This window comes from Pangasianodon hypophthalmus, chromosome 14 (genome assembly GCF_027358585.1).
Source record: "Pangasianodon hypophthalmus isolate fPanHyp1 chromosome 14, fPanHyp1.pri, whole genome shotgun sequence".
In the NCBI taxonomy this organism is placed as follows: Eukaryota; Metazoa; Chordata; class Actinopteri; order Siluriformes; family Pangasiidae; genus Pangasianodon; species Pangasianodon hypophthalmus.
Genome location: NC_069723.1, coordinates 18,714,871 through 18,726,156, shown reverse-complemented (window position 1 = coordinate 18,726,156; position 11,286 = coordinate 18,714,871). Strand labels below are relative to the sequence as shown.

Here is an 11,286-nt window from a genome sequence, read left to right as displayed (position 1 = left end):
TTCATTTGACAACTGTAATGAAATTTAGGTTTTGATTACATACACAGTAGGAATTATCTAACAAAAACTTTTATCACTTACTTTTATTACTAAAGAAATCACAGCAATATGTAAATATTAACTACATATAACTAAATATAACTCATGAGTCAGGATATAGCTTCAGATATGTTAAAGGCCTTACAGTAAAATCTAATACAATTCTCTGTATAGTCTTACAATCAGCTACACTTATGCACAGTAAACCAGACATCATGTTAGAAGATAATATGATTTAAAAAAGGATTATTTGAGTCAACAAAAGCTTTGATATTTGATTTAACAGATTTCTCATTGACATGATTCTATTCCATTAACTAATCACATTTATGACCATCTGGAATCTAGTAATATATATATATATATATATATATATATATATATATATATATATATATATATATATATATATATATATATATATATATATATATATACACATACACACATACATACATAAAGAAAGAATGGTATAAATAATAGCATAAAGAAAAAAAGAACACCCTATAAAAAGAATGCCCTATAAAACATGAGGCAATTAAGCATCAGCATAGCCACATTCTCTCACACTGCTTTCCTCAATAATTGATGGATCATAATATATCCAGAAAACATTTTGATAAAACCACCATCATCATCATAAGCCTTGTTTAGATAAAGCAGTTAACATCAGCACATATAATATCAGAATACTGGTAGCTCATAACATAATGATTATGAGTACACATGACAAATTAGTTGTCGAAGTATTTACTCAATTCCTGAGTGATTTTAACACACCTTTTGTTAATCAGCTACCACTGTGCTCAATGTAATACTCTATTGCTTCTTATTTATCAAAACTAATATTAAATTCCTTCTCTGATTTTGAAGTTCATGTCTAATCTTTGTAGAGAAATGAATGAATGCACCATAAACATTGCGTAGCAACCTTGGAATGTGTAAAATGTAGATGGTCTCATTATAAATTAATTATTAAGTAAATACAAATTATAAGAATTCGAATAGATTTTATTTTGCTGAATGTGAGAGTAAAACAGTAGAACCTGCACACATGATGCGACATGAACTAGAACCCAAGTCACATAAATATTGCAAAGAAAAACAAACATGGTAAATAATCTGCTTTTCATTTTACTATAGTAGCTTTTGGTGTCAGTGATGTTTTTCATGTAGGTATAGTTTTTAATTAGTTTTAAGTTGTTTTTTTTATTTCAGTTAGCATTCTTGTAGTTAGCAAGTTGTAATTTTTAATTAACTAAATTGTTTTCAGCATTTTTTCCGAATTCGGACAACTGAGCCACCTCCAACCCCAAACCCTGCATAGACTGGCTCAGTGAATGTTGTCTGGACTTTATGGAGGAGGGTCATCTTGTCAGAGACACTGTAGAAAGACAGAGTTCCTGCACTGTGGTTCAGGTACACGCCGATAGTTGTCAAATTGAACTGACGAAGATTGATTACAATTTGGTTATGTCTGAAATAGGATCTTTGGTTAGAGCGGGATAATCTCCAGGATTTAGCATTAAACCCAAGTCTACACTCATTACTGTCTCCTTTACGCATGATGCCTTTGTATGAAACTGCTACAGACCAATCATTTCCACTGCAATCAGCTTCCCAGTAACAACGACCATAAAGATCCTCTTTACATAAGACATTTGCAAAATGGTTAAATCTCTCAGGATGATCAGGATATGGATGGGCTGGAGGAGACTGGCTCACTTTTCTGTCTCCCTCAGACAGAGAAAGGCTATTGTCGATGGTGTTTGGATCCACATGAAGATCACAGAAATCTGATTAAAGATTAATAAACGCAAACACACATCCATGAGTTATCCATGATAGTTGCTCTTACCATTTTTATAATATCACAAGAAAGCCATGGGGGTTAATGTGAAAAACAATTAAAGTATGTTAATAATAACAGTTAGTAATGCATTATGATACTTCCTATACATACAGACTTTATGGACAGTGATATCAGTCATTGGTAAGTTTATGTTCTTGACAATTAAAAGTCTCTCAGCTACTATTTGTGATTTGTTCATGGCTATAAATAAGACTCTTCACATTGGCCCTTCAAATTACCACTTTTGACTAGAGCCATAAACATCTGACTTGTATTTGACAATAATTGCATACTTCTCTGTCTTTAAAAATTCTTTTTCCATCATTGACTTTAAAAAAAAAAAATAAAACAAGCCATGTTGTCAGTTCTCTAATCAGACCAGAAAGGGTAAATAACATTAAAAAGCTATAAAAAGTCTAAAGCAATACCTCTAGTACTGTAGCTAGCGTCGGATCCGATGAGCTGCCTTCAGCTATATAACTTACAGTAAATTGCAGGTGATTGGACAAGCCGCAACAGAGGATCTACTACGGAAGCCGCAATGGTTCATATTTAGGCTCACTGAACCTCAGCCCACTTTTTGCCCATACTTTATCAGTTCTGTTACAGTACTTTGGTCTGCTGAAATACTTTACTGGCTCCGTATCTGGACAATGGTCCACCAGCTGATGACCCCTGATCTACAGGGTGTCTGAAAAGTCAGGAACCAATGAGAATAAAACTACATATACTTAAATTTGTATTTATTATTTACAACATATGCTCTACACATTCATCATGCTCAATGGATTTTCTCAGAGATAAAGAATTATTAGCTAAGGTATCTAACTTCTATCAAGCTTAAGGTTAAAATCTCCCTCTTCTGGTCGGAGCCTGTGTGAAATGCTAGGAGCCAGTTACTTCCTCTGCAAAATACAGTTTCAACATGGCAAATTATTTTATTCTACCCTACAGGGTTTCTGTTCTATAATGATAAGCACAGTTATTTCAGTGTTAATGTGTTACAGGTAAAGTTTACATATGACTCACATTGCAAAAAGTCCTCTCTGGTTTCCGGCTCTGAAGGCTCCACAACATGGATGTTCATAACTGTAAAGAAACAGCACAACAAACACATATGCAGCTACAGTGGCAAGTATTTGGACATTAAACCACACTTATAAATGTATAAAATTAAAGGTAAAGCTACATATATGCTCTATAAATTACTATGGCACCTCCTGGTTAAAACTAATTGCAAAAGAAGAGGGAAGTAAATTTTGAGAAAAGTTCTAGCATCATCTGTTTCCACAAAGAAGGTCAATCTATTTGCCAGATCAGCAAAACTTGAAAAAAGTACATAAATGAAGGACTTGTGAATGAAAATAGACAACACACAGGCAGACCCAGAACCACCACCAGTAGACTGGGCAGGATAATTGTGAGTAAAATCAAGAGAAACAGATGAGAAACAGCAGCAGGGATTGCCTCGGTGATCAATAAGACTTACCAGATACAACTAGAGTGCAAACTACTCGAAATGAGCATGGGTACAGAGGAAGATTAATGTGGCAGAAACCATTCATCAGCCTCAAGAATAAGAAAGCAAAAGTGAAATTTGCAAAAGAACATGCACGGAAAGACAGCAGCTTCTAGAGAACCGTCTTAGTGCTCTCAGATGAATTGAACTTGATGGTACAGAGTTTGTGTGGAGAAAGCCAGGAGAAGAATTGCAACCAAACTGCACTAAAAATACTATAAAGCACAGAGGGGAGTGGGGCTGTTTTTTTTTTTTTTTTGTACAGAGGTGTTGGTGAGCTTGTGTTCATTGACGGCATCATGAACTCAGAAGTGCACAGAGGCATTCTGGATGCAAAATTGCTGATATCAGTGAAGAAATTATTCACGTGACAGAAGTGGATTTTTCAGCAGGATAACGTTCCAAAGCACCAGCCATCCTTTTGAAAGAATACAGCCCAGAACCCTCAGCTAAACCCTACAGATGATCTATGGGATTCAATGGAGAAGAAATTGTTGATTGGCAATGATCGAGTGTGGATAAACTGAATGTTTTGTTGGTTGAAACTTGGAAACTTCCACCACAACTGTTACAGAAACTGGTTGATTCCATACCAAGACACTGACAAGGAGTTCTGCGAAACAAAGGATGGCAAACTAAATACTAAAACACTGTAACTGTGATTTTTATGAAGCCAGTATTAAGTGTCCAAATACTATTTTGTCTCATTATGCCCAGTATATCTATACCTTTTATACGTTTATACATAGCAATCTATTTTTGGGGGAATAGTTTGCTTGAAAGTTGTGCTTGGGGTATCTTTCTTTAAAATAAATACCACTGGCTGTGACGTTGTTTTCTAACGCAGTGAAATTCATACATTTGTAAGTGTGGATTAAGTGTCCAAATACTTTTTGGGGCAACTGTAGGCATCTTTTTATTGGGTATCCAATGTACCTCAGTTTTTTACATGATATATATTGTTACCGTAGACACTTTAAAATGCTTTCCACTTTTACAGTAAAAGATGGTTGGCGATGTAAGGACACCAGTGTTTAGTTCCTGAAATACTTTTCAAACCTTCTCTTGCTATTCTTGCTACTTCCTGTTGACAAACATCCTCAAGGTGTTCTTTGACGTCAGAAATTGAGATGTTCCCAGAAGTTTCCACACAGGTTATGGAAGGCAAGGCTTTAAACATGGGCATGGCACGGACAGAAGCGTGTTCCTACAGAAAAAAAACAAAACAAAAAGAATGGTATTACAGAAGCAGAAATTGGACAAGAGTCTGCTTGTTTGGACGAACAGTGCGGTATGTTACCCTGATGAATTTGATGTGATTGTTTGTAGATAAAAGCTGTTCTATTTTGGCCATTCTTGCCCTCAGCTCTGCGAGCTCACAATCCAGCCGCTGACAAAGTTCTTCGGCTCGACTCAGTTCAGCCTTCTCTTGAGCTCTGATCAGCGTTTTCACCTCTGAGCATCTTCTCTTCACGGAATTGATCAGCTCAGTGAACATCCTCTCACTCTCCTCCTCTGCAGCCTTAGCAAAACACTGCAAGGACAGGGATAAAGAGGTAAATCCTCCATATGCCCATGCTAACACAGTGTTTATATTAGAAATATTACTACGGAGTAATCTGAAAATCTGATGTGTGAGAGTTACTTTTAAAGAAGCTGATTAATGCAGTTTGATTCACAGCTGCTTCAATGAAAAATAACTCAGTGCAATCATATTTTGTGTGGGAAGCCATGTCTCTTTCATGAGGACATGCCTCATTTTATTGGGCTGAAAGGCACAGAGGTTACACCCACCCTTCGCTGGAACTGAGAGGCACTGTGGGGGAAAGATATAGCAAAAGAGGCATGCACAGTGCCAAAAGAAACTAATTTGATAACATCTCTAAACAACATTACACTAGAAATAAAAAAAAAAACTGCATGTGTGCATCTGCATTCAACTTTCTAGCTGATTCGGTCATGATCGCCATCCAACCAGCTGTCTATCTTTATACTCTTATAGAATACTGCTGACAAAACTTTAAAAAAAGCAGGTGTAGTAGTGTGACTACAGTCAGTACTCACCTTAATAGACGTCACAGCCTTGGTGAGCTCCATTAGGCCTTCTTCTCTTTGAGCAATCATATGCTGGCATGCTATCTTTGTCTTTTCCAAGGCATCCTGGAAAAGTAAGTCCACATTCATTTAAAAAGAATATAGAAAATGCATCCATTTTTCTATATTATTCCTGCTCTAATGCACCTGTCTCTGTCCCTGAGAGATTTAATATTGTAATATTAGTGCAGTCTACAGAAGTGCTTTGTTGTCAACTTGAAAAACAGGTTGCTAGTGCAAATCGTCTGAGTCTAAAGATACCAGCAAGGTCAGAAGCAATCTCATTCAGTGCCGATGCAGCTTTAAGACCGCATGGACTATTTGGACAGCCTGCAGAAGTTCATTTCACCACTTGGCAGCCAGTACCAAGCTGTTTGCGCTATCACGTGGGACAAAGCCAGTCCATTTTTAGCTGGATTTTTAGATGTCAGGGTTTTCTAACATGGGCACTTCTCAGGAAGACAATACAAGGAATGCAGCAGTGGAGTGAGATGGGGAAACCTGAAAAGACTGAAGGCATGAAGAGATGCTGCATGCTTGATTAGTTACAAAGATATGTACAGGAAGACCATCCAGGAGTAAATAAGTAGAAAGGCTTTAGTGAGCCAGCCTCTAATAGCAACATGCATTTATAAAACCATGTGGCATTCCAATTGAAGAATTAAAACTAAAATCTTAATAATATTATTATGTTTTCAAGTTAAAAGACTATAAAATAAACTATTAGTTAAAATTAAAACTGGTTAGAGCCCTAAAAATTAAAATGTGTAGTGCTTTGGATCCCTATTACAGAGCTTGGTAATCTAATATACAGTCAGGTCCATAAATATTGGGACAGTGACACAAGATGTGACTGAAGCGTAGACTTTCAGCTTTAATTCAAGGGGTTTAACAAAAATATTGCATTAACCGTTTAGGAATTACAGCCATTTTTTACAGAGTTCCTCCATTTTCACAGGCTCAAAAGTAATGGGACAAACTAATATAATCATAAATATTAGGATTATTTTTATTACTTGGAGGTAAATCCTTTGCAGTCAATGACTACCTGAAGTCTGGACCCCATGGACATCACCAAATGCTGAGTTTCCTCCCTTGAGATGATTTGCCAGGTCTTTACTGCAGCCATCTTCAGTTGCTGCTTGTTTGTGGGTCATTCTGCCTTCAGATTTGTCTTCAGTAAGTGAAAAGCAGCTCAGTTGGGTTGAGGTCAGGTGACTGACTCGGCCATTTAAGAACATTTAATTTCCAAGCTCTTGGGCTGCTTTCACAGTATGTTATGGGTTGTTATCCATCTGTACTGTGAAGCGCTGTCCTATCAGTTTTGCAGCATTTGACTGAATCTGAGCAGAAAGTATAGCTCTGTACACTTCAGAATTCATCCTGCTACTTCTATCAACAGTCACATTATCAATAAACCCCAGTGATCCAGTTCCATTGGCAGCCAAACATGCCCATGCCATAACACTGCCTCCACATGTTTGACGGATGATGTGGTATGCTTTGGATCATGAGCCCTTCCTTTCCTTCTCCATACTTTTCTCTTCACATCATTCTGGTACAAGTTAATCTTGCATCAGAACTGGTCAGGCTTTTTTTAGAGACTTTTTAGCAAAGTTTAATCTGGCCTTTGTATTCTTGAGTGTTACCAGAGGTTTGCATCTTGAGGTAAACTGTCTGTATTTACATTCATGAAGGTGGCTCTTGATTGTAGACTTTGACAATGATAGGCCTACCTCCTCCAGAGAGTTCCTGACTTGGCTAGATGTTGTGAAGAGGTTGTTCTTCAAAAAGAAAAGAATTCTGCAATCATCCACTTTAGTTGTTTTCTGTGGTCTCCCAGGCCTTTTGGTGTTGCTGAGCTCGCCAGTGCATTCTTTCTTTTTAAGAATGTACCAAATTGTTGATTTGGCCCTCCTAAAGTTTCTGCTATCTCTCTGATAGGTCTGTTTTGGTTTTTCAGCCTAATGATGGCCTCCTTCACTTGCATCAACACCTCTTTGGACGGCATATTGAGAGTTCCCATGAACAGCTACCAAATGCAAATTCAACACTTGGAATCAGCTCCAGACCTTTTATGTCCTTAATTTATCATGATATAAGGAGGAAACAGGCCACAGCTGGCCATGAAACTGCTTATCAGTCAATTGTCCCATTACCTGTGAAAATGGAGGTATTTATTTTGAAAATGGCTGTAATTCCTTAACGGTTAATGCAGTATTTTTGTTGAATTAAAGCTGAAAGTCTACACTTCAGTCACATCTTGATTGCTTCATTTCAAATCCATTGTGGTGGTGTACAGAGGCAAAATTACCAAAACTGTGTCACTGTCCCAATATTTATGGACCTGACTGTATAATATGTTTGTGGGATATCAAGTCAAGCAGCACTTACCTGATTTTTAATCCTCTCAGATTCCACAGATGATGATTTGTGGTCTTTATGACTCTCAACCATGCACAGGTAACAGATACACTGTTGGTCATCACAACAATAAACATCCAGCAGTTTGCCATGATGAGAGCAGATGTTCTCCTGTACCTGTGCAGATGCTGGGACTAGTTTGTGTTTCATGAACACAGGAGATCTGTAGTGAGGCTCTAGGTGAAGCTCACAGTAGGAGGCTAAACACTGCAAACAGAACTTGTCAGCTGCATTTTTGGCTCCTATGCAGAAGTCACACTCCAGTCTTATGCACGGTGAGGTATCCTGATTAGAAGTAGTAGCCTGATCTGAAGCATTCTTCATTTTCTCCATCACTTGAGCCAAAAGTGTGTTCTTCTTCAGGGCAGGCCTTGGAGAAAACGTCTCCCTGCACTGAGGGCAGCTGTACACGGCGTTCAGATCCAACCCAGACCAGAAGTCATTAATACAGCACATGCAGTAACTGTGTCCACAGGGAATAGTCACTGGCTCCTTCAGGACGTCCAGACACACTGAGCAGCTAAACTGCTCTTCATAGTAAGATTTTTCAGCTTCAGCCATTTTTCTTATTTGAAGCAGAACAGGTGGATTTGATCAGGTCTCCAGCTAAAAGGAAAACCAACAGAAAAAAAAAAGTATCAATCTGGTATATTGAAGGCATGGGGGGGGGGTCATGCTGTTTACTTGTCAAATTAATATATAAGTTAATTTCTAACATAACCTGAATGCCTAATAATCTTCACAAATGCTTGCTACCTGTAATCTCCTTTAACCACTGACACCCAATAGACAATTACTTTGTATTGAAAATTAGAAAGGAATGCAAAATAGAAACATTTTCACTAGTGCTCTCAGACTTTTGGACCCCACTGTGTATATATGTGTAACATTAAAACCACTGACAAGTGGACAAGGGGTGGGATATTTTAGTTGATATGCGTGGGCTAGTGAAGGCTAGCCCGTATGGTCCAATCCCACTGAAGAGTTACTCTAGCACAAATTGCTGCAAAAGTTAATGCTGGCTATGATAGAAAGGTGTCAGAACATCACAGCTTGCTGCGTATGGACCTGTGTAGCTGCAGACCGGTCAGAATGCCCATGCTGACCCCTGTCCACCACTGAAAGTGCCTACAATGGGCATGTGAGCATCAGAACAGGACCATGGAGCAATGGAACAAGGTGGCCTGGTCTGATGAATCGCGTTTTCATTTACATCATGTGGACAACCGTGTGTGTGTGCGTCGCTTACTTGGGGATGAGATGGCACCAGGATGCACTATGGGAAGAAGGCAAGCTGGCGAAGGCAGTGTGATACTCTGGGCAATGTGTTGCTGGGAAACCTTGGGTCCTGGCATTCATGTGGATGTTACTTTAACACATACTACCTACTTAAACATTGTTGCAGACCAAGTACACTGCTTCATGGCAACGGTATTCCCTAAAGGCAGTGGCCTCTTCCAGCAGGATAATGCTCCTGCCACACTGCAAAAATTGAACAGGAATGTTTTGAGGAACATGCCAAAGAGTTCAAGGTGTTGACTTGGCCTCCAAATTCCCCAGATCTCAATCCGATCGAGCATCTGTGAGATGTGCTGGACAAACAAGTCCGATCCATGGAGGCCCCAACTCACAATTTATAGGACGTAAAGGATCTGCTGCTAACATCTTGGTGCCAGATACCACAGCACACCTTCAGAGGTCTTGTGGAGTTCATGCGTTGACAAGTCAGAGCTGTTCTGGCGGCACAAGGCGGACCCACACAATATTACACAAACATGATTTGTCAAGTCTTATATGGAAGAACGTGAGTGTCCTGCACAGAGCCCTGACCTCAACCCCATTGAACACCTTTCGAATGAACTGGAACACCAGGCCTCCACACATGACATCAGAGCCTGCCTGCACTAATGCTCTTGTGGTTGAATGATCACAGATTCCCACAGCCAAGCTCCAAAATCTAGTGGAAAGCCTTTCCAGAAGAGTGGAGCTTATTATAAGAGCTAAGAGGAGACACTCTCCATGTTAAAGCCCAGGGATTTGGAAAGAGCACATGTGTGTGTGATGATCAGGTGTATCTGCGACTCAAGTGAACGACTGTAATTAGTCAATAACAATCAAAATTAGTCTTACCTTGTCTGAGAACTGCACGGCGTTCAGGATTGAATTTCCTTAAGGAAACTACATTATAGTTTGGTTTTTCCAGAAAGCAGCAGCTTCCGTGTTGGGTTTGTGTTAAACATCCGGGAATTTCCGGTCAATATCGAAGGAATGGAACGGAAACTATTGTAAGACTACATGATATGAATTTGTCATCAAAATGAGAGGCATCTACAACTGTTTATTCAAGTCCACATAGTCCTGATTCGGAACGAGCAGAACATTTTTTTTTCACTCACATTTCCTCCGAGTCCCTGTACCTGCAGCACTGAATCGTTAGGGACCGTCGATAAAGTGCAGCATGAAAACAAAAACGTGAAAAAAAAGGCAGTAACTGCCTGAATTCAACAGAATGGCAGCGATGAAATGCAAGTCACTTCTGCTTAAACAGACACTGATTAGCTGAATTCTGCAGCTGAAAATAATTAGAATTAAAACAGTAGCTCAGAAACAATACATGCCTTCTGCACTCTATTTAACTTTATGTCTGTAATGAAAACAAAGCAAAAATGTATTAAAATTTGGTAATGGTTAAACTTGTCAAAGTAAAGAGTGCAGGACATTCTAGAGAAGGTGCAGAATACTTTCCAGGTTGTTTTGGATCAATACATCCAACTCTTTAGAAGTTCTTGATTTTTAGTTTTTAATAATAAGAATTCATTAAAATCGGTAAAATTTAAACTTGCCAAAGTAATGAATGTAGTACATTTTAGAGAAGGTGCATAATATTGCAAAAGATCAATACATTCCACTATTTAGAAGCTATTGAATTTTATTTCATATTAAAAATTCAAAACAATTTGGTAACAGTTAACTGCCAAAGTAAAGAGTGTCATATATAGTATTTGAGAGAAAGTGCAAAAAAAAAAAAAAAAATATATATATATATATATATATATATATATATATATATATATATATATATATATATATATATTTATATATATATATAGATCAGTTAAATCAACCATTTAGAAAAATAAGATTTCATTCAAACTGAGTAACAGTTAAGTACACTAAAGTAAAGAGTCTAGTCTATTCTTGAACAGGTGCATAATATTGCACAAATTGTTTTGAAACAATCATCCTGACCATTCAGAAGCTATTGATTTTTTTTTTCCAACTAAAAATTAATTACAATTTAAAAATTAATTAAGCGTAATAAAAAATAATTAGAATTGATTAAAATCACAAAGCGAGA

At 37.8% G+C, this 11,286-nt stretch overlaps 1 protein-coding gene across 1 annotated transcript; it reads right to left on the bottom strand.

Moving 5' to 3' along the window:
• Nucleotides 1–475: 475 nt before the first annotated feature.
• LOC113539043 (tripartite motif-containing protein 16) lies at nucleotides 476–10,381 on the bottom strand. Its single transcript, XM_026934592.3, has 7 exons — nucleotides 10,059–10,381; nucleotides 7,899–8,534; nucleotides 5,475–5,570; nucleotides 4,711–4,944; nucleotides 4,470–4,617; nucleotides 2,921–2,980; nucleotides 476–1,835 (listed from the first exon to the last, which is right to left on the bottom strand). Exons 2-7 carry the CDS (start codon nucleotides 8,487–8,489, stop codon nucleotides 1,309–1,311), a joined length of 1,656 nt encoding a protein of 551 aa, XP_026790393.3. The 5' UTR covers nucleotides 8,490–8,534; nucleotides 10,059–10,381; the 3' UTR covers nucleotides 476–1,308.
• Between the last annotated feature and the right edge of the window lie 905 nt (nucleotides 10,382–11,286).

Coding starts and splice junctions, on each gene's coding strand:
- LOC113539043 (XM_026934592.3), bottom strand. CDS start 8,489: ATGGCTGAAGCTGAAAAATCTTACTATGAAGAGCAGTTTAGCTGCTCA. Junction 5,571..7,898: donor CTGAGAGGATTAAAAATCAG/GTAAGTGCTGCT, acceptor TTACTTTTCCAG/GATGCCTTGGAAAAGACAAA. Junction 4,618..4,710: donor ATCACATCAAATTCATCAGG/GTAACATACCGC, acceptor TTTTTTCTGTAG/GAACACGCTTCTGTCCGTGC.